Raw genomic sequence first — 26,921 nt, 5'->3', positions numbered from 1 at the left:
TATCTTCCCAGTTTCCTGGCACTGTTTGTTTGGGTAGCAGACAAACTTCGTGTGCATAAACGATAACTTCTCTGCATCCCTTGACATTTTATCATGGCAGACTGCCTCTAAAGTCAACCAGTGTCTCCTTCCATCTGAACTCAGGTTAAATGAATCATCTGGCTTTCACATCAGTCTGTTGCTATGGGGTTTACTGATGTCACACTGTCAGGATTATGATTACCGTAATATCTAATAGGCAAAGAGGGGCCGGTTGTTACTAGAAACCTTGGGTGAAAGTCCCCCAGCTTTAGTAACTAACCCAACTGCATAGACTTTAGACAACCATGTAAAGGGGTAAGTGGATTAATCATCCCATTGGCTTCCATTTGAATCTTTTTCTTCCGTATGTGTGTTCCCTCTAGGCAATTGCCTAGTGTCACTTGAAATTGATGAGGGTTCTTTTGGAGGTTATTTTGGGGAAGGCGGCAAAACAACAGACAGCTGTTCTCAAGAACAAATGTCATGGGGCGTGCCCAAGCTAGCTTCTAATGATAATAAGAATAATTTTTTTAAAAATCTGAGGTTTATTGTCCTTTTCCTTTCTATATTAGGTTGTTTCCTAAGGGTCTAAAATGTTAATTCAGCTTCCCCAACACATAGAAAAGAAGGGAACTTCCATTTACTAAGCCCCTACTGTGCGCCAGAATGTGACTGTGGTGCAAGTGCAGCTTTAAAGAGGAGAACTGTAAAGGGAGGCGTTCTCCAACAACCCTGTTATACATGACTACTCACAGCTTCTTCTAGCTTGTATACCACGTACTTCCTAATTGGACATTGACTGATCACCAATAAAGGCAAAGTCATTACTTAAAATTGGTCCAGACCCTCTTACACTGAGTGATCGTCTTGCAGTGGTTTTCACAGCAATATTAAAAAACCTGGAAACATAATAGAAGTGAGGTACAACACATACACTTCTGTATTACAGATCTCTGTTGAAAGGTGTGACAAAGACTTTGTTAAGTAGGTGGAGGGGTCCTTTTGGGGGGATAAATTTATCTGGTGCATAGATCTGATGGAACTTGAGGCTGGTGTAGGACGGGTAAGCCAATCATGACTGGTGTAAGCTTATATAAATCAATTTATGTGCCAGAGAATGAATAGCTGACTTTTTTTTTTCAAATGCCAATTCAGCAATTACAAAGTCTGCTGGCAGTTAATTAAAAACTACTATCTCTTTATGTTCCGAGTTAAATTACAAGTGTGAAAACTACTAGTGTTTGCAGCAACCGAACGCTCTTGACTCTCTGTACTCTCATCAAAAGGAGGGCAGGGATAAATAACTTTTATTTAACTCACTAGAAAATCTCTCTCAGCTCTTTCATATTTAATTAACTTCTTATCTTCTCAGAGCCCGAGTCTTACTCAGAGTTTCTAAGCTGTCATAGAAGTATTTGTTCCCGTGTTCATTTGAGGCAGAAGACTTTTCTCCCATGAGATGGTAGAAAAGTTAGAAATAATTCAACCCCGGAGATACTGAGGAAAGTAGCACCCACCCAAAGCTTTGCATGGAGGCAACCTCAATCCAAGAGAGATGTATGGTAGAGAATGGTGGTTTTGGGGTGGGAGGTGTGTTATTGCCTGTGCATCTCCAAAAGTGGAGGGATTGGGTTGTAAGCCCTTCTGTGGACTTTTGGGAAAGTTCTAGTTCTTCTTTGTAAGGCTGCTTTAATGAGTTGACTGTTTTCCTCTTTCATAGATTCCACTGCCTGAAAGAGACCCAACTCCTCGTCACACCATGGTGGATGTGAAGTGTCTGAGGGACTATGAGTTACAGCATGAACTTAGTAAGCTCGGATTCTCACCTGGACCAATACTCCGTACGTATGAGGCAAACATCAGAGACTCGTCCTTTTTTTTTTTTTTAAGATTTTATTTATTTATTTGACAGACAGAGATCACAAGTAGGCAGAGAGGCAGGCAGAGAGAGAGAGGAGAAAGCAGGCTCCCCAAGGAGCGGAGAGCCCGATGTGGGGCTTGATCCCAGGACCCTGGGATCATGACCTGAGCCGAAGGCAGAGGCTTTAACCCACTGAGCCACCCAGGCACCCCAGACTCGTCCTTTATTACTTACAAACTACCTCCCAAGATTTAAAATTATTTACAGCGGAAGAGACATACACAACTAAAAAACATTAACATGGAAATAGAAAAAAAAAAATTTTCTTAAAACGCAGAAAACCGGGACGCCTGGGTGGCTGCATCGGGCTCTCTGCTCAGTGGGGAGCCTGCTTCCTCCTCTCTCTCTGCCTGCCTCTCTGCCTCCTTGTGATCTCTGTCTGTCAAGTAAATAAATAAGTAAAAATTAACTAAAAAAAAACACAGAAAACCATAAAGAGGGAAGGAGTGAGAAATACACCCAGATTCTGTGCACAGGTCACTAAGTTGGGTGCCCGAGAGAAAGGATTGGTTTCTTCCAACGAGGAAAACCCAGTTACTCTTGGTTCTATCACCCTGTTTTTTTTTTGTTTTTTGGTTTTTTTTTTTTTTCATTTCTAGTCTGTGCACTATGTTAACTTTATGTACTTATTGTGAATATTCCCCGTAGGTAGGAAGTGCAATTTTGTCAGTCTTACTTTTGGATATATCCAATGGAGACCTCACCTTAATTGCTTGTGGAAGGAAAGGAGTGCATTGAGTAGCTGTGGGGTGGACCCGATTGTAAAGACCGTAATTAACCATGTAAGGTACAAGAATAAGGATTCCTTCCTGAAATACCGTGAGCGCAGTGAGATCGCCTGCGGGAGCAGCATAGCTTAATCCGTTCTCCACCTCCTTCTTCAGCTTCCACCAGAAAAGTGTATGAAAAAAAGTTAGTGCAGCTGTTGGTCTCACCTCCCTGTACACCACCGGTGATGAATGGACCTGAGGGGCTGAACGGAGCTCAGGATGATGACGGCAGTAAAGGTACGATCAGAAGCTGTACTGTTTGATAACAAGTGCCGGCTTATTCATATCTGGTCTGGGATGCTCTATGCAGCTGGAAATGCTATGCAGGGTCACCTATGAATTGGCCTTATGGCCTGGAGAATTGGGCCCCGGGCCACAAAAGGAATCCATTATTCCATGGCTATGTTCATGCCAACAACTCCACTGGGTGGAAAGAGGGGGAAGGACTGATCAATTTGCAGGTCCTCTTATTAGCCAGAGCCAAATCTGTGTTTGATTTCTAAAACCGGGAGTTCCTACAGGTCGTTTTCCATATCTCCTTTGAGGCCCCAAACTCTGCTTTGCCTCAGTCAATAAATGGGACGATTATTTTCTTCAGATTAAATGATTTCAAATCCATTCAGAAAGATGAACCAAACAGTACCTCCCGGAAGTCCTATGCCTACGCCCTCCTGGCTTCATGGGAGCTGACCACAGCTGGTCTCCTCCGAGCTCCAGGGTAGGTGCAGAGCTGTGGTCTCTGGGATCTGGCGGGGGGCAGGGGTGGGGGAGACCTCTGTTCCACTAGCCCCTCCCCCCACGGGCACCATTCTCCTGTAGGGGGTGGGCTCAGAGATTCCTACAATCCATTCCAAGGCTGTTTCATTCAGTAAATATTTATTAGGAGTCCTCTAAGAGGCACAGTAAAGTAACAGGAACTGCCATGCCTGGAAGACCCCCCACCCCCAGTGCACTTCTGGCCTAATGTGCAATATCTCATTTAACTCTCACAAACTTTTAGCTGACGTTCCGATAGGCAGAGTGACCACCCAAAAATCAAATAGCTAGGACACAGCCCCAGAATGTGCCATGAACAGCAAGGTCCGTTGTCTCCGTCACCATTACACAGCCAGCTCCTGGAACACTCCCAGGCACAGAGTGGGAATGCAGGATGTGTTTGTTGAAAGAGGGTGACCAAACTGAGATTTGAACCCAGGTCTGGTTCTCATCATTGTGATCTTGCACAAGCCTTACACTGCTCTCACGATCTCTACTGTGAGGACGAACACATTACCTTTTTGACTGTGTTTGACCTACCAAAAAATGGCAATTTCATACAGCTCAAGGGAGTAGTTGAACAAGTAAGATAAGTGCCTGGGGCCTTCTGAAAAATCTGCTGGTGATGCCTGGTATCGCCATAGCACAGTTCTGAGAGATTTCCCTAAATCCTGCGGGGTCAGCCTCATTGGAAAGAGCAGCAAGGCTGGGGGACTGGACCCCATGGGCTCCTGAGCATACCCCAGGCCCTTACTGCAAGGGGGATATGTTCAGAGTCCTGTCCCAGATCTGGGACTGTGGGTGTTTCCTGCCCTAATCAGGAGCTGAAGGGACTAGACCAGTTCTCTGATGAAATGGAGGGCCAGGCTGGAAGGTTCCAGAGAGGAAGGCTTGTGTCCTTACTGCTCACAGCTGCCCACGACGGTGAGTCAGAGCTGCACAGCCAAGCTGTGGTGGTCCCAGACCAAGCTCTCCTGCTTCCCAGCACGCAGCCCTCCACAGAGGGGCACGCGTGCCCAGGCTTCGAAAAAATGGGTCCTTCCGTTTGTAAGCTTTGCCATTACCTTACAGGCTGTGTCCACCTGATGCCAGACACGTGCAGGCAGTTAGGTCAGAGGTGAAAGCTCTGGGTCAGTCCCTCCCTTGTCATGCAGAATCTGCGGTGTCAGTGGACAGTGCTTAGGTCGGGTACGCAACGACTGCTTTCTCCGGGTCAGGTCTGAATCAGACATTTATATCTGCTCATTGGAGGAGCCTCAGAGACCCCAGAGCCATTAAAATGAAGGGGTTGCCACAGGACTGATAAAGTCCTGGGGAGATTCACAGAAACACCTCATCCTGGGGGGGGGCGTGGTAAAGGTGGGGAACGTGTGGCAGGGGCCAGTTCAGAGGCGAAGCAGTAGGTAACCCAGACAACGGGTGGATTTGATTTTTTTTTCTCATTTTCACTCATTGTTTTGGCACCAAGTGGACATAGCTTTTATGGTCGAAACTCTTCTCCAGCTTCCCAGATATTTCTGAGTTGGAGGGCTCCTTTAAAATCCCCTCCAGCAGCTCTGCTCTGTATGCAACAGTCATGATTGCTGCGAGTTTATCAAAATGCTTCTCCGCGGGCTGAGGCCAAGGGTTGATGAACAACCACCTTTCCTGCCCCTGGCAGTATCCCCGATGGTAAAGTCCTTTAGGGCAGGTCTGACCTTCCCGCCTCTGGGGGCTTCTTCCGACCTGGAAGGAGAAAGTCCTCCCGCCGACCTTGACATTCAGGGACTGGTGAGGCTTGCAGCTGGTTCAAAAGGGCAATAACTAGACTGAAAACAGCCGTCCAGAGGCGTGGCAGGCTGTGAGCTCCTGGAGTCATACAGACATGACGACCTTCCTGTTAGGAGCCCTCCCTGTGTCCCCAGGGGAAGGCCGCAGAGCTTTGCACAAAGGCCACTGCAGAAATGCCCTTTGCCCTCAGTAGAGCAAAGTGAATTTTCTTCCCCTCATGAAATTCTTCTGCCCTACAATTGGGAGAATGCACCCCCGATGACTGGTGTTTATTTCCTTCTCTAGCTCGTATGTTCTCATGGCCTATTCTCCTTTTGTTTTTCATGATCCAGAGCTTAATGCCACTATCATTTTGAAAGGAAATATCATTCTCTCATCAGAAAAAAACAAGGGACCCAAAAAAGTATGTACAATTCTAATGCATGAATACTTTTACCCATACTATATTAAACATAGGAAATAGCACTCCTCCTATGTGTTAAGAAAGGAAATAGCAAAAGTGACTACATTCTGTTCCAGTGGGGAAATCCTAGTTTACAATAGTTCACTGTAATGCAGGTTTCTGTCTTGTGAAACTATTGCCATGTTCTGGCTCAAGACCCAGAGTCACCATCCTCCTGTCCCTCCCTGAGTTTGCGGCTGCCCTGCTTTGCCCTCCGACTGCCATTCCCCACCCCCACCCCCACCCCCGCCCCTTTCCCTGCCCCAGGGTCCACATTTGCAGGGAGCCCTGGGCACCCACCTTGAGCAGAGAATCAATGTGAGTTCCTGCTTCCTTTTCTCTCTCTCTTCTTTTTTTTTTAAAGGATTTTTTAAAAAAAGATTTTATTTATTTATTTGACAGAGAGCACAAGCAGGCAGAATGGCAGGCAGAGGGAGAGAGAGAAGCAGGCTCCCCACCAAAAGCAAGGAGCCCGATGGGGACTCAGTCCCAGGACCCTGGGATTATGACCTGAGCCAAAGGCAGCCGCTTAACTGACTGAGCCACCCGGGCGTCCCCCTGCTTCCGTCTCTTTTCCAGACACTGAGCTCTGGCTTCTATCCTCAATGCCGTGTTGAAGCTCATGGCCAAGTGTGTGAAGGTCAGAGGTTTTGTCATGAGGTCTCACTGGCTTAGAGTCCTTCTTCCCCCAGCTTCGTCCTGGGGCTTCAGGGAAGTCACTTAACAGATGTCAACTCCTCATACGGCTTGATAGCTGGACGTACTTCATAGCGTGGGGCGAAGGGAAAGCTCTAGAATGAGGCACGTAATTAGTTCACATAATGAACTCCAAGATGCCAACCCCAAGGATTTTTCCAGTCTTCTGACCACTGTCCCTCCGTATTTAGAGACGCCTGTCTCTTTCCATTTTGAGGACACCGTGGTGGCTTGGTTCCTGATTCTGCCCTTCTGACAGTTTCCATTCTATCTCAGGCCCCTCAGGGAGATCTGTCTCAGGCCCCCTCTCCTCCTGCTCTGCATTGTTTCCATTGCCCACCTCCTTCCCTTTGCCTGCTGTCCTCTTTCCACACAGAAGCCTCCACACGGGCCCTGTCCCCCAAGGCAGAGGCCTTCACATCCAGCCACCTCCTGGAGAGCTCTTTCCTTTGCTTTCCTCGTCTTTCTTTCCTTCATCCCCTCCTTCCTGCATTCATGCAGCAAATGTTACTTATAATGGTGACACTTCATAGATTATACAAAGCGTATTTATTCCTCTCCCCAGGGTGAGCTCTACCTCCCAGCTCCTCCCACAGAGGACATCTAGGACCATGCTTATTTTCACTCACCCCAAACCTGCATTTGTGGCCTCTGTTCACCTTGATGCTCTCACCACCTTCCGGCGGTCCGGGCTCAAGTTCTCAGAGTTATTTTGGAACACCGATTGCCCCTCCCATATAAAGAGTTGCCAGTGGATTTGAATTATGATTTTTAAAAATCCATGCCTTCTTTCTGCTCTCCTAGCTTGCATCCATATTACTCATGACCCTGAGATCAAGACCTGAGCTGAGATCAAGTCTGACACTTAACCGACTGAGCCACCCAGGTGCCCCCATATTACGCGTTTTATTTTTTATTGGAACATTTGTAATATCCTCCTAACTGACCTCCGCCTCTAACGTTCCCTGATCCCATTTGACACATAGGAGCAGTGTTTGGGCCATGTCATTCACTCGTCTGGAAACAAGGTACAAACTTGCCATACAGCACGGGGAGACCCCACTTTCTCCCACGTCCTCCTCCAAATTCTTCCCTGCTTTCCCAACTCTCTCCCTTCCTCCCCATGTGCTTTTGCCTCAACTGTTCCTTATGCCTGGCATTCTTTTCAGCCTCCAACCCCCCACTCCATCCCCTGCCCATTTTTCTTCTGGTTAAAGTCTTGTGATTGTTTAAGGACCCGACTCCAAGGCCATGCCTGTGCATTCCCTTAAAATTGCCATCCATCCCCTTCATCAGCTGTCACGGGCCCTTGCACAGAGTAGGAGCCCAGAGCTCACCCCAGTGCATCTAACAAACAGCTCTAGCAACAAACAGGTTAGTTTGCCAGCATAGCCCAGTACTGAGTACTCCTCGCTGAGTTTCAGTAAATGAGAAGGAAACGCAAAGTACACATTCCTGTAGCTTTGGTTTCCCATTAGGAAAGAATTTGAATCTGATGAAGTAATTCTGATAGCTTATCAAACATTCTAAAAGAATTTTTAAAACCTTCCAAATGGCTCATCAGAGGGATCCTTCCCATTCAGAAAACCTCCTGTCGGCAGAACACCCCTTTGTCTAGTTCCTGCTCAGACACAGAGAGGAGAAAAAAACCAACCTGAGTATTTGCAGTGCATGGGGATGGGACCGGAGGCCTTGGGTCTTTGCCTTCCATAAACCTGAAATAAAACCACATCAATACTTTGAATTGGCAAGAGAACTCAATAGAAAGTTTGTTTGGATCCAAATGTTTGGATCTGAAGAATATATAGAAGCCATTCTGATTCTCAGAAGGGCCTCAAGACATCTGTTCAACTTTAAATTCTGAAGTAAATGTAAATAAGCATTTAAATTTCCATGTAAAAGGTGGTAAAAAGTGTGTTTATGGAGTCCCTTGTCTAACACTATAGACTTCAAGGACGTAAGAGCAGTGGTGTGTACCTAACTGTCCTGTGAGTAGCTGGAGAGACAGAATTTGCACTGCTTTGAAACACCAACGAGCACCTGTTTCTCTCTTATCTTAGTAGGGTTTCCGGCGGATACAAACCACTTTGAGATTTGGCTTATGTCCCTTTCTGGACACTTTGTAACCCCGCACGTGCCTGTGTTTTATCAGACCACATGTGCAGCCCCCTGCTTTGGCGATTAAGACCCCTCAGAAAGTCAGGCCAATGTATTTTTTTATTGGGGATTTTTTTTTTTAAATTTTCAGCATAACAGTATTCCTTGTTTTTGCACCACACCCAGTGCTCCATGCAATAAGTGCCCTCTCTAATACCCACCACCTGGTTCCCCCAACCTCCCAGCCCCCGCTGCTTCAAACCCCTCAGATTGTTTTTCAGAGTCCATAGTCTCTCATGGTTCACCTCCCCTTCCAAATTCCCCCAACTCCCTTCTCCTCTCCAACTCCCCTTGTCTTCCATGCTATTTGTTATGCTCCACAAATAAGTGAAACCATATGATAATTGACTCTCTCTGCTTGACTTATTTCACTCAGCATAATCTCTTCCAGTCCCGTCCATGTTGCTACAAAAGTTGGGTATTCATCCTTTCTGATGGAGGCATAATATTCCATAGTGTATATGGACCGCATCTTCCTTATCCATTCGTCTGCTGAAGGGCACACAACAGATAATCATATCAAAAAATGGGCAGAAGATATGAACAGACACTTCTCCAATGAAGACATACAAATGGCTATCAGACACATGAAAAAATGTTCATCATCACTAGCCATCAGGGAGATTCAAATTAAAACCACATCGAGATATCACCTTACACCAGTTAGAATGGCCAAAATTAGCAAGATAGGAAACAACATGTGTTGGAGGGGATGTGGAGAAAGGGGAACCCTCTTACACTGTTGGTGGGAATGCAAGTTGGTGCAGCCACTTTGGAGAACGGTGTGGAGATTCCTCAGGAAATTAAAAATAGAGCTTCCCTATGACCCTGCAATTGCACTACTGGGTATTTACCCCAAAGATACAGATGTAGTGAAAAGAAGGGCCATCTGTACCCCAATGTTTATAGCAGCAATGGCCACGGTTGCCAAACTATGGAAAGAACCAAGATGCCCTTCAACGGACAAATGGATAAGGAAGGACCACAAATGTGGTCCATATTGGGGATTTTTTTCATCACATGAACTCGGGGCACAGCGGGTGCCTCCCGTGATGGAGAAGGCAGGAAAGCCAATGTGTGCAAAGCAAGCTCTAAGTCCCGCCCACCAAAGAGGTCGAAATGGGATTTGGGGTGCTGGGGAAGCAGAATGATCTGCCACATCAGGCTGCCTAGAGTGGCCTCGGAGTAAGGTGACCTTGTCATTTACACCCCGCACAGGATGCTTTTGAGAGAAAGGGGACACTTCTAGAAGGGACACTGGAATAACGGGAATCCAGCAGGACGGTCCCGGCAAACCAGGGCATCTGGGCACCCTGGGCTTAGGAGTGGTTCCAGGGGTGGGGGGGTGTCTGCACGTGTACTCCCAACTCTGGACAGCTGCTTGTCCAACCCCCAGAGGGCTACTGGGCCCCTTCCGTGTCTCCTTGTTCCCTCCCAGACACGCATGCTCAGTGCTGCCAGCATCCCGGTTCACTGTTCTCCCAACGCAGAAAACTCTCTGCTCAGTCTTGCCACCTATGCTACACATTCCACTGGGAGCTTCTAAAAATGAGTTCCATGAGTCTGGGCCTCGCAGTCTGCCCTTTCTGTCCTCCCCGACTCCCACCCTCTGCCCAAGAGCTTTGGCTTCAGGTTGTAAAACCCCGAGCATGGAAACCTACAGTCTTTGAATGCTCTGTGTTGAACCCGGTGCCAGGCCTATGGGGAGAGGGGGAGGGAGCTACTCAGTCTTTGAGCTACTCAGTCTTTGTTGGCTGAACCCAAGGAAACCTTTTCCCTATATTGGTGTGGACTATCTCCCTTTCTCTGACTTCCCATTCTGTACCATCTCTTTTGTCTCTTAGATATACCTTAACGTTTTCTCCTGAGGCACAATGCTTAGGGCCCTGTGAATTGATGACCACCCAGGGAATGGTTGCAACAGATTTTCCACCCCTGGGTCTCAGCCTGTGAATTAACAGCTATTTACCTATACTGGGGCGTTGTGCTAGAACTTTCTGAGGAAGAGAATAGGTGCTCAAGGTGCCCTGGAGGAGCTTAAAAACGAGCTCTGGAAACAAAGAATGTGTGTATTAAAAATTTGGATTCTAGAGCCAGACTGCCTGGATTCAAATCCCAGCTCTGCCCCTGACCTAGACAGGACACCTGACCTCCCTGTCTTCATTTCCTCATCTATAAATCAGGCTCATAAATGGTCTTAATGTCATAGAGCGTCACGAGAATGAAATTAAAATATGTGAAACAGAGTAGAGATGCCACACCGTAAGAGCCACATAGGTACAATAATAGCTAGTATTATCATCAGTACGATCATAGAAAAAACATGATATTTAATTTTCTACAAAATAAAGCAAACTACTTAGTGGAAATAATATGATGGCAACTGAAAGTCAGTATTGAACTCCTAAGTGCTACAGAGAAGGGTTTTTCAGCGTGCCCACAGGTATATTTATCGAATTAAATATACAGATGTAATTAAAGATTATTCTCTATATCAGTGCTGTGTGTTGAATGGGGCAGAACCACCTTTGGAAAAAAAGTCATATGTGTCCTCCTTGTATATAAGGATGCCTTCTTAATCTATGCTAAATCCTTCCCCTGCTTTTTGAAACATTGAAAAAATAATTTATTTACTTATTTACTTTTAAAAGATTTTATTTATTTATTTGACAGAGAGAGAGATCACAAGTAGGCAGAGAGGCAGACAGAGTGAGAGGGAGAAAAAGACTCCCTGCGGAGCTGAGAGCCCGATGCGGGACTTGATCCCAGGACCCTGAGATCATGACCTGAGCCGAAGGCAGAGGTTAACCCACTGAGCCACCCAGGCGCCCAAAAAAATAATTTATTTTTGAAAGGATTTCAAACTGAGGGACGGTGGCAGGATTGGTAGAAAGAAATCCGAGATTGCTCTCCCCCAGATTATCCAGGGGTTAGCTTTTACCGCCTTCACTCTGTGCGCGTGTGCACGCACGTACATGTACGTGTCCACACACACGCCCTACCATTGTCTTTGAACCGCTTGAGGGTCCACTGTAGACAGGAAGTCTCTCAGCTCCCCTGCACGTCTTCTGCTACCCCCAAAGAACACCATCCTCCATAACCACCATGCGGTGCTCCGAAGAGAGACATTCACATGGATTCAATGCTGCTGTCTAATAATCAGACCCCACTCAGATTTCACCAATTGTCCCCAAAATGTCTTTCTGCTTTCTGGTCCACGACCAGTCGAGGGACACACTTTGCCTCTCAGCAGCCTTCTTCAGTCTGGAGGAACGGTGCCTCAATCTTTCCCTGTCATCCTTATCCTTGACTGTTTTAGAAAGTACAGGCCTTTCATTCTGTCTGATTTTTCCTTTTGACTATTCAGAGAGGCTTTGCTTTCTGGGCAGAAATACCTCAGACGGGGTGCTGTGCTCTTCTCAGAGCATCACACCAGGGAACAATGTCATCCTGTCCCACTGCCGGTGACGGCAACCTAAATCACCTGGGAAAGTTGGCGTCTGTCAGATTTCTCCATAAAACCGTCATTCTCCCCCTGGTAACCGATCTGGCTTTTGTGGGGAATTATTCTGAAATGATACCAACATAGTGTTCCTCATCAAACCTCATCCATTGTCCCCAGCACCCATGGATGACTGCCTGATTCCGCCTCCATTATGATGATGGCCCATTAAGATTTATTATGTCTAGGGGCACCTGGCTGGTTCAGTTGGTAAAACATGTGACTCTTGACTTCGGGGTTGTGAGTTCAAGCCCCATGGTGGGCAGAGAGATTACCCAAAAAAAAAAAAATTTAAAATAAGGATAAAAAGATTTTGTTTCTATCCTTCCTTCTGTATTTTTTAGTTGACATTCTACCATAAAGAAGAGCTCCCCTTCTCATTCGTTCGTTCGTGTATATTAGCATGGGCTCGTTGATTCCTTTTGACCCATAGGTTGTATTCATTGATATCATTTTAATGCTCAAATTGTTTCATTTTGGCCTGTGGGAGCCCCCTTCAAAACGTGTACTGTGTCCTTTTAACATGTCCTCATTATTCCTTGAGGATTTTCTTAATTTCCGGCGTAAGAAGTTTCAGTCCCTTCTTATGCTTTCCCTGCCCTGGGAGCCTTGGTTCCTTTCATTGCAGGGTGGTTTTTGGAAACCAAAATCGAGGCATTTAGGAAGCTCATTGCTCCTGGGGAGTCGTGGCTTCCAGGCCCTCTCAGTGAATAGAGCTAAAAAATAAATGTCTGCATATGTACACATACACCTAAACATCTGTAACGATTTTGTCTCTCTCTCTACCTATAGTTAAAAGCCATGAGTCCATGTTGATCTCCGGTTCCAATCCAGTATTTCAATGTTCCTTCTACCCTTTCCCCTTCCTACGACAGTGAGAAACCTGGCTTCTGTTATACCCAATATATGTTTGGTCAATTTAAAAATTTTTATCAGTGTAACAAGTCTCCCACCATAACAGCTACTGTCTCTTCTACAAAACTCCCATGACCCCCTCCTCTGCCACTGGACGTGCCAACCCCTCCACATGGCCATTCTCTCACCATCCCTCTTCCTTGGACACAGGGCACACTAATGCCTTCGTGCTGTCCCTTCCTCTCCTTCTTCAACCATGAGGGGCCCCAATGTCCCCCTCCATATACACAGCCCCCTGCTCTCCATCTCTTTGGCCTCTGGACACACTGACCCTCAGCACCCATGTCCCCTCTTCCCACACTGACTCCCAGGGGAAGGAAAGGAAGGGAAGGAAAGCTTCATGTCTCTTTTTTCTTCTGATTCTGAGGTCTTCTTCCATATCTTTGTGCCAAAACTCTAATAGGATTTTTACTCTCCTATTACTGATGATAAGTTACCATGTTGGCCTGTAATTAGCACGTGCATTGACGACCCTGAATGCTGCCCTTGGGAGGCCCCATGTGCCAAGGGAGTATGTGTTAAAGGACTACTTAAGTATGCAGTTTGAGCTGAGTTGCATGAAAAGGTTTTAGGAGACCCCATGTTAAACATCGCTGTAACCGTTTCTTAATCAATTGAAAAACATCCTTATTCCCAGTAGTAGTTGTATATTCCACTTGGGTCAAAGTGAAGAGTAAATTACATATTCTATAACTACTTAATAAGCCCTCTCTTCTTACCTGTAACGTGCTAATGGGAGCTAAATACTGTCTTTACAAGGAATGTAATTTAACATTCTCCCTACAAAAATACTAACCTCCTGGCAGATATACTTAAATATGCTTAATGATCAATATGTCTTTATCTTATTGACGACATGCTGATTCTTTCTGTGTAATAGAACCCAGTTTTTGAAATACAAGCGCAGCAGGAAGAGATAGTGAAACCAAACCCTGATTACAGTGATAACATGTTAATAAAGGTAAAATTATTTTTGTAAAACTGAATTATGAGTAGCGGTGTTCTCTTCCTACAGAAAAAGATGAATTTATTTAGAAAATTCAGCTTCTCCTTTTCACCCCTGAATATAACCTGACTTTGGCTAATTTATCCTCTGCATTACGGGTCTATGGCTCCATGTATCAATTTAGGGAGAGGAGTTTCCCCATTGTACCTCCTATATGAGAACCCCAGATTATATTGCTCTCTTGGGACTTGTTAAGGTTTTGTAAGCAGCAGACCCTGTTCATCACTATTCATAAGTTCAGGCGTGATTTTTTGGTCATTATTGATCATGGAATTTCCTATTTTAAAGGCTTCTTGAAGGAGGCTCTGTGGCCTCTTTCAGATGAAGGATGAGGAAACGGGCCAAGAGGGATTATGACTCACCCAAGACCACATGGAGGGGTAGCAGAAGAATCAGAAATAGATTTCCAGCCTCCTAATTTCCCTTCTATTGCCCTTTCCTTCAGATCAGGTTGCCAAAAGGGGAGTAAGGACAACCAGGCACCTGAGTAGTGAAACAGCTCCCCCCAGTGTCTCTTTCCATGATATCGCAGAAGGCTTCCTGGACAGGAGTTCACTTGTGGAAGCGGGGGCTTCTGGTCTGGAGATGGCTTTGTAATGAGAGCCCTTAGGAGGCACTCCTCCGTGCTCCTTCCATTCACACGCAGAAGCCCTGGTACCTGGTACCTGGTACAGAAATGAGCACTGTTCAAATGGGCTGACATCTATGCAGATAGGCAGCTGGAATTTGCCCAAGGGGACAGAAAAAAATTCAAACCTGAAAATTTTTTGACGTTTTATGATGATAGATCTTAGGCATCTAAAAAAGGTATAAAGAATTCTATAATGAGCAGGTAGATTCCCACCCCAGAGATTAAAAAAATAAATCCGTTCTGTTGACGACCAATGGAGCCCTTCTTGATCATATTCCTTCCTCTTCCTTCCTTCCCTGCAAGGGAACCACTATCCAGAATTTGCTACTTTTCCTTTCCTTTATAGTTCCCACAAACTTTAGTTTCTCCTGATTTTAGATTTTATTTAAATGACATCATCATAGGGCACCTGGGTGGCTCATTTGATCAGGAGTCCCACTCTTGATTTAGGCTCAGGTCATGATCTCAGGATCATGAGATCGAGCCCCAAGTCACGCTCCACACAAGGCGTGGAGCCTGCTTGGGATTCTCTGCCTCTTTCCCTCTGCCCCTCCTCCCCTTCTCTCACTCAATCACTCACTCACTCGCTCAATAAATAACACCGTCATATAAATATTTTCTATAACTTCCGATTATCATTCAGCATTATGCCATGGGCTTCTTCCAATATTTATAGTGCTGGTTCATTCATTTGTACTGCTATATAGTTATTGTAAAAATATATTATCCATTCCTTATTTATTGGACATTTGGATTGTTTCCAGGTTTTTCTAATACGAGCAATGGTGCTACAAACATTGTGATATGTGACTCATTGTATACATGTGCAAGAATTTTTTTCTGATTGAATGAATACACCTAGGAGTGGAATTACTGGATAACCAGGGAACACAGACCTCTTCAACTCTAGAGATATGTTAAATAACCCTACAAAGTGACTTGCATCATTTTCCATTTCTACCAGCAATATATAAAGAGCTCTGTCATTCTTAATCTTCTTCAAAATTTCATATTGCCACACTTAATGTTTATCAAAGTAGTGGGTATAAGATTGTATTTCATTATAATGATAATTTGCTTATTATTACTTATAAGGTTGAGCATCTTACATGTTTTTGATCACTTGTGTTTTCTCATCTATGAAGTACCAGTTCGTGTCTTTTGCCCATTTTTCTATTAGGTTATCTTTTTCTTGTTAAGGTACAGGATCTCTTTGTATATTTTGGATACTAATCCGTTGTCAGTCATAAGTGTAGCACGTATCTTCTAGTAGTCTGCGCTTATTTTTTTTTTTAAAGGAGTTTTAGGTTCACAGCAAAATTGAAAGGAAGGTACAGAGATTTCTTATCTACTCCCTGCTCCCATACATGCATAATCTTCCCTTTTACCATCCCCCACCTGGGCCCTGTTTTTTCTCTTTCCTCGGTGACTTAAAAAAAAAAGTAATGAAAAAAATAATTTCAACTTTAAAAAGTTTCTAATAAATAATTCTTCTATGGTCTTCACCCAGGTTTACTGGTTTTTAACATTTTGCCATATTTGTTTTATCATTTTATCTATTCTTTTCTTGGACTAAATTGTAAACATCATGATCTTTTACGCCATCCCCAAAACTTCAGTGTGTATTTCCTTAGACTGAAGACATAAAGATATTCACACTACAGTGACAAGAATCAGAAATTTTTCTTTTTTTCTAAAGATTTTATTTATTTATTCGAGAGTGAGCATGAGCGAGCGAGAGAGCACAGGAAGAGGGAGCAGCAGGCAGAGAGAAGAGGGAGAAGCAGACTCCCCACTGAGCAGGGAGGATGCTACGGGGCTCCATCCCAGGACCCTGGGATCATGACCTGAGCCGAAGGCAGATGCTTAACCGACTGAGCCACCCAGATGCCCCAGAAATTTTTTTACTAGGATTAAATTGACATAAAATTTACTACTTTAAAGTGCACAATTCACTGACATTTGGGGGCATTCATAGTGCTGTGAAACCATCACCTCTGTCTAGTTTCAAAAGGTTTTCATGACCTCAAAATAAAACTCAATACTCGTTAAGCAGGTCCTTCCCAACAGGTTCTTGGCTACTACCAACCTGCTTTCTGTTTCAGTGGATTTCCTTCTTCTAGGTATTTCATATGGACAGAATAGTCAGTCTGTGACATTTTGCAACTGGCTTCTTTCAACCCACCCAACAGTTTGCAAGGTTCATCCACATCACAGCCTGCATTCGTATCAGCGCCTGAGAGAATAACGTTCCATTACATGAATAGACCACAGTTTGCCTACTCATTCGTCTGTTGATGGACATTTAGGTCATTCCCACCTCTTCCACCTCTTGGGGAAATTGATACTGTAAAAATTCAAGGACAAGAATTTGAATTTCCATTCAAATTCTGTTTTCAATACTTTCAGATATACACCTAGGAGTGGAATTGCTGGGTCATGTGATATTTCTGTGCTTAACATTTTTAGTAGTGGCTAAATCAGTTTCCACATTAGCTGCAGCATTTTGCCTTCACACTAATATCTGAGGACCCAGGGTTACCACACCCTTCACAACACCTGTCGTTCTATGCCAACTTGTTTTTAGTAGCCATCCTGGAGGATGTGAAATGGTATCTCAGTGAGTTTGGATTTGCATTTTCCTAATGACTAATGATGCTGAGCATCTTTTCATGTGCTTATTGGCCATTCATATATCTTCTTCAGATAAATGTCTAGTCCAGCCCTTTGTCTGTTTTTTAATTAGGTTGCTTGTCTTTTTATTGTTGAGTTATAAGAGTTCCTATATATTCTGAAAGCCAGACTGTTATCAGAGAAAAGATTTGCAAATATTTTTTCTCATTCTGTGGGTTGCCTTTTTACTTTCTTGGTGATGTCTCAAAGGTCTTCAGAAGTTTGATTATGATGAGTATTTGGTATAGATTTCTTTGTGTCTGTTCTGTCCTCAGAAATTCACTGAGTTTCTTGAATCTGTACATTTATGTCTTTGGCCAAATTTGGGACATTTTCAGCCATTATTTCTTCAGATATCCTTTTCAGCCTGACCTCATTCTCCTCTCCTTCAGGGACTCTGATGACACAAATGCTCAGTCTTCTATAGTAATCCCCCTAGACTCTCTTTATCTGGTTTTGTGTGTGTGTGTGTATATGTGTGTGTGTGTGCTTTTATTTCTTTTCCTGTTTTCTCTCTGTGTTTTGTTGTGGGTGATTTATACAGTTCTATCTTCCCGTAGATTGATTCTTTCCTCTGTGTTCCCCATTCTTCTGCCAAGCCCATCTAGTGAGTTTTTAATTTCGGTGGTTGCATTTTTTTTTTCACTTCTAAATTTACATGGGGCTCTTCTGTATATATATTCTACTTTTCTGTGAGGAGTTAATTTTTTTTGTTACAAAACGTTTCATATTGCTCATATTGCCTATGAAAAGCATTTTATGGTGGCCGCTTTAAAATCCTGGTCAGATAATTCCAACATCTGTGTCATCTCCATTGGCTGATGTTTATGAGACTCCGGATCTCAGTTAAATCTTTTGTTTCAGCAGGCCTCCTCAGACTCCACACTGAGGAACTGTGGGGAAGCGGGGGAAGAGGGGCCCCAGCTCTTTGCTGTCAGGTGGGGATAGAAGTCCAGGTCCCGGGGTGCCTGGGTGGCTCAGCGGGTTAAAGCCTCTGCCTTCAGCTCAGGTCATGATCTCAGGGTCCTGGGATCCAGCCCCGCTTCGGACTCTCTGCTCGGCGGGGAGCCTGCTTCCTCATCTCTCTCTGCCTGCCTCTGCCTGCTTGTGATCTCTGTCTGTCAAATGGATGAATGGAATCTTTGGAGGGAAAAAAAAAGAAGTCCAGGTCCCCCTGGGGCCTCCAATGCCACCCTGGTCTGGGTGTGGGGCACCTTGTTGCTGGGCTACTGTTGGGGTAGGGGCTCCTGTGTGGCCTCCATCGACTCCACCCCTGTGGGGAGGAGGAGGATTTGACACCTGGGGCTAGTGGTCAAAGCTTCCCCCCTGCACCTTGGCTGGTGGGGACGGGGGTGGGCTCTGTGGCTGGGGTACGACAGTGATTGTCAAAAAGTCTTCCATCATGCTTGGTCGCCCCTTTCTCCTTTCCTGTCCTTTGGCTTTTCTGGGGGCTTTTTCCATTTGCACCCATTATGCTTTTCAGGTTGCCCTTCTCCAGCACTCCCTCTGGGGGTAAAAGCACGACCCAGGACACTCACCATGTGTCATTCCTGGGTGCCAAGGTCCCTAGTCCCTCTGCTTCTCTCCACCTTTCAGCATCTTCTTATATTTGCTTTATATGTAATGTCCAGATTTTGGAGCAATACTCAGTAGAAGAAATTGAGAGAAGCGTATCTATCCCACCTTGTTCCCAATCCCATTTCTGAAGTCTGTCCTTTTTCTTCTGATCTGCACTGTTAGCTTTTGTCCTATATCAAATTTCCATACCTATATGGTTGTTTCAAAATGTACCCAGGATTTGTTTTAACCACGTATGGTAAGGGGACAGATGTGGAGAGAGCGGCCACGGGAAGAGTTCAAGGCACGCAGGGCCAGGTGGGGAAGTACCAGGGTCAATGGATGCGGTGGGGTGGTGGGGGCGGCCGGGGGTGGTGAGAGAAAGATATGGGCACCAAATTCATCGTGGTTTTTGTAGGAAGAAATTGGTCAGGCAAGGTAAGCATTTTAGAATTGGCTAGTTTTAACAATTTCAGTGGACTCCAGACCACAGGACTGGTTCCTAATTGGCCAGTATCTGGCCCTGGGCTGAATTACAGCAGGGGAAATATTGGCTTGGTGTATGAGAGGCAAAGGAAGTAGTTGGGAATATGGGTTTGGGGTTGGTTCATTTGCCTCTGATGGGCTTGCTCACGTGCCTTCTCTCTAGGATTAGCAAGATTCAAGATGTCAAAGCATCATAAACCATAGATAACAAAAGCCATGATTAATTCAACAGGGTCTCTATTCTGATCAGTTGGTCTGGCCTGTGCCAACAGCAGAATGTTTTAATTATCTTAACAAGCCCCCCATCCTTTTTGTTTTAAAATAGATTCTCTATTTGACTTGTCCTTTTGTCCTTCCATATAGATTTTAGAATAAGCTTATCAAGTTCCATGAAAAATTCGGACTAGAATTTTGATCGAAATTTTATTGGCTCTATGAATTAATTTGGAAAGAGCAAAATCTTTATTCTGTTTATTGACTCTTCCTGTTCATGTTCTTTACATTAATTTAAATTTTCTTTAATGTCCTGCAGTAAGATTTTATAATTTTCTTAGTGTAGATCATGTTCATCTTTTATTAGATTTAGCAGGTAGCTGCGTTAGGTTTTTAATTTTTGTTGCTCTTGGGGATAGTATCTTTTAAAAATCATGTTTAAATGGTTTGTTCCTAGTATATAGAAATAGAATTGACTTTTGCATATTGATCTTATAACAATGACCCTCTGCAATTATAATAATTTTTCTGTAGATTTTTTTTTTTAGCGCAGTTTGTATATCTTTCTTTGTTTATTTGTTTGTTTTACTGGACTGGCTAAGTCTCCTTTGTAACAACATTAAATAAGAATGGTAATAAGAATTCTTTCCTTGGTTCTGATTTTAAAGGAAATACATTTAGCAATTGCCTTTGAGATGATTTTTGGTGTAGATGATTTTTGGAAGACACTTTTTGTCAAGTTAAAGAAGTTCCTGTTCTATTCCTGGTTTGCTAGGAGAGTCCCTTTAAAAAAATAAACACACCAGGAATCGTGACGATCATAATGTTTTCAACCTTTCTTTTATTAATGTGGTAGAGATTATTTTAGCAGGCTTTTAATTAATTCAAAATCATGACTTAGGTTAACAGAGCACAATGTTGAAAATGAGAGCTTTATTAAATCAGGGCTGAGGTAAAAACAATGAAGTAAAAGTCTGAAATTACTGTAAGATCTGTTATTAATGGAATCATTTTTAGTCAATAAAGGACTTTGAGGTTAACTCAATATTAAAGAGCTCTAAATCAAAAGGATTTTTCCTGCCTGGGAGCAGGTTCACAACAGCCAGTTTGTCAAGCTATTGGTAAAAATGTCTGGTTCTATAGTATAAGCTGTTTTTGAAAAACTGCATCCATGAACTAGCGTGATTGGAAAGTATAACACATTGTAGTTAGGAAAGGGTTTCATCCCCGACCCCTGGAACAGTACTGCCTCCTGACACGCCCAGAGGCCAGCAGTAAGAAATCCTGGGTAAGGGGCGCCTGGGGGGCTCGGTCGGTTGAGCATCTGCCTTTCAGCTCAGGTCATGATCTCAAGGTCCTGCGATCAAGTCCCGCACTGGGCTCCTTGCTCAGTGGGGAGTCTGCTTCTCCCTCTGCCTGCCTCTCCCCCTGCTTGTGCTCTCTCTCTCTCACTCTGATAAATGAATAAATAAAATCTTAAAAAGAAGTAGTAGTAGTCGTCGTTGTCCTGGGAGAGTAAGAGAAAGGAGCGGGGAAGAAGTTAGCACAGTTCGGCATGGTGCCCCACACCCCCTCTCTCGATTGCCTGTAACTGCAGGGGTCAGGCTATAACATCTCTGGCTAGGTTTGGGGGGGTCTACCTTGTCAAATACATGTCTCGTGGATATGCAAACATACTTCTATTTCCTCATTCCCCAAAATGAATTGTTTTAAATCAAAGTAGATCATTTTCAAAAATCAAATACATTTTTTGATGAGTAAGGATTGAATGAGAAAACAAAATGATTCTTTTTTGTCTGGTTCTGGATATTAGCCCAGGGTTTTGTAGTTCCCTATAATACAGTAGGGCATAATATCTCATACACACTCTGGTTGCGAATTCCATGGATATACTAAGTAAGCCAGAATTAGCACAAAATTAGTTTATCTAGAAAAATCTTCCTAAAAAAAAAAGAACAGTTCATCGAAGATAAGAAGAAATCAGATGGCTACAAGTGTCATTTCTATGGGAAATGAATTAATGATTTGATCATTTATCAGTTAGTGAGAACGGTTTTTACAAACATGTTCTGCTCTGTTTCTCATGATGAGTTTCCCCAATAGAAATATTACAAAACAAGAACACAAAGCACTGGGTCCAGAATATGGGGGTTCGTTTACAGTTGTGCTTTCTCCTAATCATGTAACCCAGGCAAATAGTTTCACTCCTATAAACCTCAATTTTCTCATTTATAAAATGGCCACTACATGGGGCGTCTGGGTGGCTCAGTCACTAAGCATCTGTCTTCGGCTCAAGTAGTGATCCCAGGGTCTCAGGATTAAGCCCTGCATAGGGCTTCCTGCGGGAAGCCTGCTTCTCCCTCTCCCACTCCCCTGCTTGTGTTTCCTCTCTGGCTGTCTCTCTGTCAAATAAATAAATATAATCTTTAAAATAAAATAAGATAAAATAAAATGGTCACTACAGAGTTATTAGAAAGAATATGTGGCTGGGGGCATGTTGAATGCCCAAGACAACAGATGCTCAGAACATGATATTTCTAATTCTCTTCTAGTAAAGCCTCATTATCCACATTTTGCAGGATAGTAGAGTGAGCATGGGCAGGGGCTCTGAGACTACGCCACCTGGGTTGACTCCTGGCTCTGCCATCTCACCAGCTGTGTGGCCAAGGGCATGTGATTTAAACTCTCCATGCCTCGGTTTTGTCGTCTGTGAAATGGGCGCCATAAAAGCACCTTCCTCACAGGGTGGTATTGAGAATTAAATGGATTTATTTATGTAAGATGCTTAGAGTGGTGCTTGGCACACAGAAAATAACTACATAGGTGTCAAGATTATATTAAGACACTCGTTTATCGAATTGGCATATCTCAGGATTATTACATCTGTCACTACAGCTGTGATCAATAACATGTGGATGGGTGACATTTTCTGACTTGAATCCCAGGGGGTTAATGAAGAGGGTGGGGAAGCAAGAGGCGGCCACAACCTTAGCTGTGAATGCTTTGAAAACAGCCAGACATTTTTTCCTTTTTTTTTTTTTTTTTCCAAATTCTAGCTCCGGGCATAGGGAGAAAGGAGCATTACACTCCCCCAGGGGGGCGATTTCATCCTCACTAAACCATTGCTTTAATGATCACCAATATTTTTTAGTTCCATTGCAAATGGCATTTATAGTGAAAACGGTATTTTAACAACATTAAAGGAATTTTTTTTATATGAAAAATGAATCAACTCTAAACACGCCACCTGACACAAAAACCATTTCATTGTTTCTATTTCCCTCTAGTTGTTGTTTATGGGCACCGCATGGTGTAAGTTTAGCCAGTTGTCATCACTGTGCGTGTACAATTCTCTACTCTGTTTGCCATGATCAATAACCCTGACTTTACAATCATTATTATTATTAATGGCTGAACAGTCAAGCTGATAAGCCATAATTACTCCTTTTTTGAAAACCCAAATGTGCACATTTCATATGCTATAGGGGGAACTCTACGTGTGAATGATAGTCAAGGACAGAAATGATAAAAGGAGAAGCAATCAAAGACCTAAAACTTCTTGTGGCAGGAGGGAAGAGAAGGGAGGGAGTATTGGATTGCCTAAGAGCTGTGAAATCCTATAATTTGATTTTGCAAAAGACTTCTACCCCCAATGTTTTGTTGAACAGACCTATTTTTGCATGTAGGAGAATTTAAAAGAAGTTGCATGTGATGGGTACGTGGAGGCTCATTATCCTGTTGTCTACTTTCGTGTCTGCTTGAAACTTTCTGTAATTAAAAAGGTTGAAAAAAAAATGTGCTTATAAACGATTTTTCCTACACCCTTGGAAATAGTTTGAAACGTCTCTCGGTAAGCAAACCACCACTAGCCCACGTGGATCCTTGAGAATTTTCAAAGTCCGTTTTCTGCAAGTGTCCCCCTCTTCTGGGAAATCATAGAGGTGTGCACGTGTGTAGTGTCTGCACTGGGCTGCTTTCTTGATGTGGCCTTCCTGTGCTGGGCATAGCTTCCCATCATCAGCAGAGGCCTGGCTTGGGTATCACTAAGCTATTGTTAAGAACATCTCTGGGGCGCCTGGGTGGCTCAGTGGGTTAAAGCCTCTGCCTTCAGCTCAGGTCATGATCCCAGGGTCCTGGGATCAAGCCCCACATTGGGGGGTCTCTGCTCAACAGGGAGCCTGCTTCCCTTCCTCTCTCTCTGTTTGCCTCTCTGCCTACTTGTGATCTCTGTCTGTCAAATTAAAAAAAAAAAAAAAAAAAAGAACATCTTCTTTAAGAAGGCAAGGCAAGGGAGTGGAGGTGAGAGGTGGATGCCATAGCTGCTTGGGCATCCGTGGCCAGTACCGGGAAGGGGGTGGCCAGTCATAAATGATGGTACACCAAGCCATGCTCTCTCCCCAGCCCACCTTGGGCTGAGACCATCGGTCCTGCAGACACAACACCTGCCCGGGACATTGTTTGAGGATGATGAGGCCCGCATCATAACCATGAGTGGACAGTCAGCTGGACTAGACCCATGAGGAAAAACAGCAACATGCAATTAATAATAATGACCAGAATCATAATCATTATTGCTAATAATAATCATTATTGCTAACATGCATTGAATGCTGACTATGGGCCAGGAGATGTTTTAATCATTTTGCATATTTTTTTTTTCTTTTTAGACTTTATTTCAGAGAGAAAGAGGAGAGAGAAAGAGCACACATGAGCAGGGGGAGGGGTGGGGGAGAAGCACACTCCCTACTAAGCAGGGAGCCCGATGTGGGGCTCGATCCCAGGACCCTGGGATCATGACCTGAGCTGAAGGCAGTTGCTTAACTGATTGAGCCACCCAGGCGCCCCTCACTTTGCATGTGGTAAGTCACTCCATCTTTACAACTCTATTTCACAGGGAGGAAACAAAGGCATAGAGAGCTGTACCTTTTCACTTTATTGGAAAAATAACAAAACGAAAGGAAGTTTTGGGAAAAGAACAGAAAATGTGATTGTCCTGACTTCTATACATTTTACAGGACAGCATTTTTATTTTCTGAAATTACTTTCCTGTTTTTGTTTTTGTTTTTAAGATTTTATTTATTTATTTGACAGAGAGAGACATAGGGAGAGAGAGAGGGAACACAAGCGGGTTGGGGGTGGGGGTGGGGAGTCAGAAGGAGAGGCAGCTTCCACTGAGCAGGGAGCCTGATGCGGGGCTCAATCCCAGGACCCTGGGATCATGACCTGAGCCCAAGGCAGATGCTTAATGACTGAGCCACCCAGGCACCCCATACTTTCCAGTTTTTGTCCATGGCCAACTTGCTTTTCATTTTATTTTTATTTTTAATTAATTTGTTTAATTTTTAAAAAGAGTTCTTTATTTCTTGAGAGTGAGAGAGAGAGAGGGTGCACATGAGTGTGCAAATTGGGGTGGGGGTGGGTGCCGAGGGAAAGGGACAGGGAATCCTCAAGCAGATTCCCCGCTGAGCATGGAGCCCCACGCGGGGCTCGATCTCACGACCCTGAGACCATGACCTGAACCAAAACCAAGGGTCGGTCGCTCAACTGACTGAGCAATAACATTATTCTTTATATACAAATGCCTGCTCATAAAAAAAAAAAAAAAAAAAGCTCCAAGCAATAAGGCACAAAGAAGAGCAAAATAAAGAGTTCGTTACCAGAGTGTCTATTGTTAAGGCATGAGTCACTGCAGTAAAATATTACTCCACAGCATGGGAATGTTTTTGCTAATTATTGAGTAAAGGCAAACTGGAAGTTTGTGTTATGAGGTGGCTAAAGACCTGATGTACCAGAAACATCGATCAGTCCTCAGAGTATATGGCTTTTTCTAGAATAAAAAAAAATAAAGTCCTTTGTACCAGACCTGGGAAACAATAAATTCTTTTCTTTCTGTTCATTAGAGACCCGAGACTTCCATCACCAAACCAAAAGCCCTAGATATCAACTGCCTGGCTTATAAGCATTCTGTGGGAATAAGGTAATGCTTTTCTTAGCATGTGAGAGGATATTGTTGTCTTATACAACTCCTGGGGACAAATTTGTTATTCAAATTTCTGTGAAGGGCTTGAGGCTGAAAAGAATCTGTTGAGAAAGAAAAGATCTCATCATTTCTTTTTCTTTTTTAAGTTTTGATGTATTTGTCAGAGAGGGAGAGAAAGAGAGCATGAGCAGGAAAGCAGCAGGCGGAGGGAGAAGCAGGCTCCCCACTAAGCAAGGAGCCTGATGTGGGGCTCGATCCCAGGACCCCAGAATCATGACCTGAGCTGAAGGCAGAGGCTTTAACCCACTGAGCCACCCAGGCATCCCCATAGCTCATCATTTCAAAACTGAAAGGACTTTGCATGAACTATCTAGTTCACCACTTAAGTTTGGAGATAAGGAAATAGGCCAAAGAGGCTGGATACTGAAAGTCACCACAAACTGAGACCAGAATCCACGTGTCTTGATCTGTAGTCTTTGAAGACATTTATTCCTATTTATGTCCTGGAAAATAGGGAGAGAGGGGAAAAAAAAAAAAAAAGGAGCAGGTAGTTGAAATAAGAGCTCAAGACAGGCCATTTTATTTGTTGTTCAGAAAGAAAAGTCTTCCGGAAAATTCCAGAACTTCTGAATAAAGTTAGGCAGATTTCCAGGATTAGACAAGTGGGTCCATACATAAACTCTCACTAAGAGATTTCAGAACGTACCCACTTGTCCTTTTAAATCAACATTAGCAGATTTCAAAAGCACTTCCCATCCTACCCCTGAGGGGCAGTCCTTACTCACACATGTGGAGAGAGAAAGGAGAGAGCGTGGGTCCTGGCATCCCCCGTCCACCTGGACCCGTTTCCAGTGGGGGCTGACGGGTCTGTGGGTCCCTGCGGCAGGCCTTGGGCCAACATAGGGAGACATTGTGCAAGCGGGTGGTACTACTAAAAAATGCCTTTGGGGATTTTAGGAATCTCACATCCCTGTGATATCTCGTTAGTCTCACTTGTTGAAATCGCATAGGTTTTAAACAAGTAGAGGGCTGCTTGCTAAATTGTAGCCCCACGACGGTTGCTCCCTTGGGGCTCAAGGCCCACATACGTTAAAGGGGTGCTCAAGTCATAGCTGTCCACAGCCCTAAGAGCCATTAATGTTTTCACAGGTTACCCACGAGAGCATCAAACACCAGATGCAGAGGACGGAGCACCCGAGAGACCGCCGACTGCCCCGTGAACAGGAGTTTTGGGTACGGGAACCTAGAAATTCTTCCCATGGGCTTGAAGCTCGCTGTGCTTGGTATCTTCATCATTGTCATCTTTGTTTACATAACGGTGGAAAGGAAGCCCTTCTTTGGCTAAGTGCTTTAGGAACAGAGCAGGGAGGGAGCAGCTGAGCGCGGCTCCAAGCCTTCCAGCTGCAGGAAAGAACAGAAAGACTG

At 44.1% G+C, this 26,921-nt stretch overlaps 1 protein-coding gene across 1 annotated transcript; it reads left to right on the top strand.

Moving 5' to 3' along the window:
- Positions 1–260: 260 nt before the first annotated feature.
- On the top strand, positions 261–26,921 carry LEMD1 (LEM domain containing 1). Its single transcript, XM_032878090.1, has 6 exons — positions 261–336; positions 1,742–1,862; positions 2,827–2,949; positions 5,571–5,641; positions 25,417–25,493; positions 26,646–26,921. Exons 2-6 carry the CDS (start codon positions 1,781–1,783, stop codon positions 26,839–26,841), a joined length of 549 nt encoding a protein of 182 aa, XP_032733981.1. The 5' UTR covers positions 261–336; positions 1,742–1,780; the 3' UTR covers positions 26,842–26,921.

This window comes from Lontra canadensis, unplaced genomic scaffold (genome assembly GCF_010015895.1).
Source record: "Lontra canadensis isolate GAN:19392208 unplaced genomic scaffold, GSC_riverotter_1.0 scaffold63, whole genome shotgun sequence".
In the NCBI taxonomy this organism is placed as follows: Eukaryota; Metazoa; Chordata; class Mammalia; order Carnivora; family Mustelidae; genus Lontra; species Lontra canadensis.
Note: the sequence above shows the minus strand (reverse complement) of the source record. Positions and strands in the feature narration are given on the sequence as shown.

Coding starts and splice junctions, on each gene's coding strand:
- LEMD1 (XM_032878090.1), top strand. CDS start 1,781: ATGGTGGATGTGAAGTGTCTGAGGGACTATGAGTTACAGCATGAACTT. Junction 2,950..5,570: donor GGATGATGACGGCAGTAAAG/GTACGATCAGAA, acceptor TTCATGATCCAG/AGCTTAATGCCACTATCATT. Junction 25,494..26,645: donor AAGCATTCTGTGGGAATAAG/GTAATGCTTTTC, acceptor ATGTTTTCACAG/GTTACCCACGAGAGCATCAA.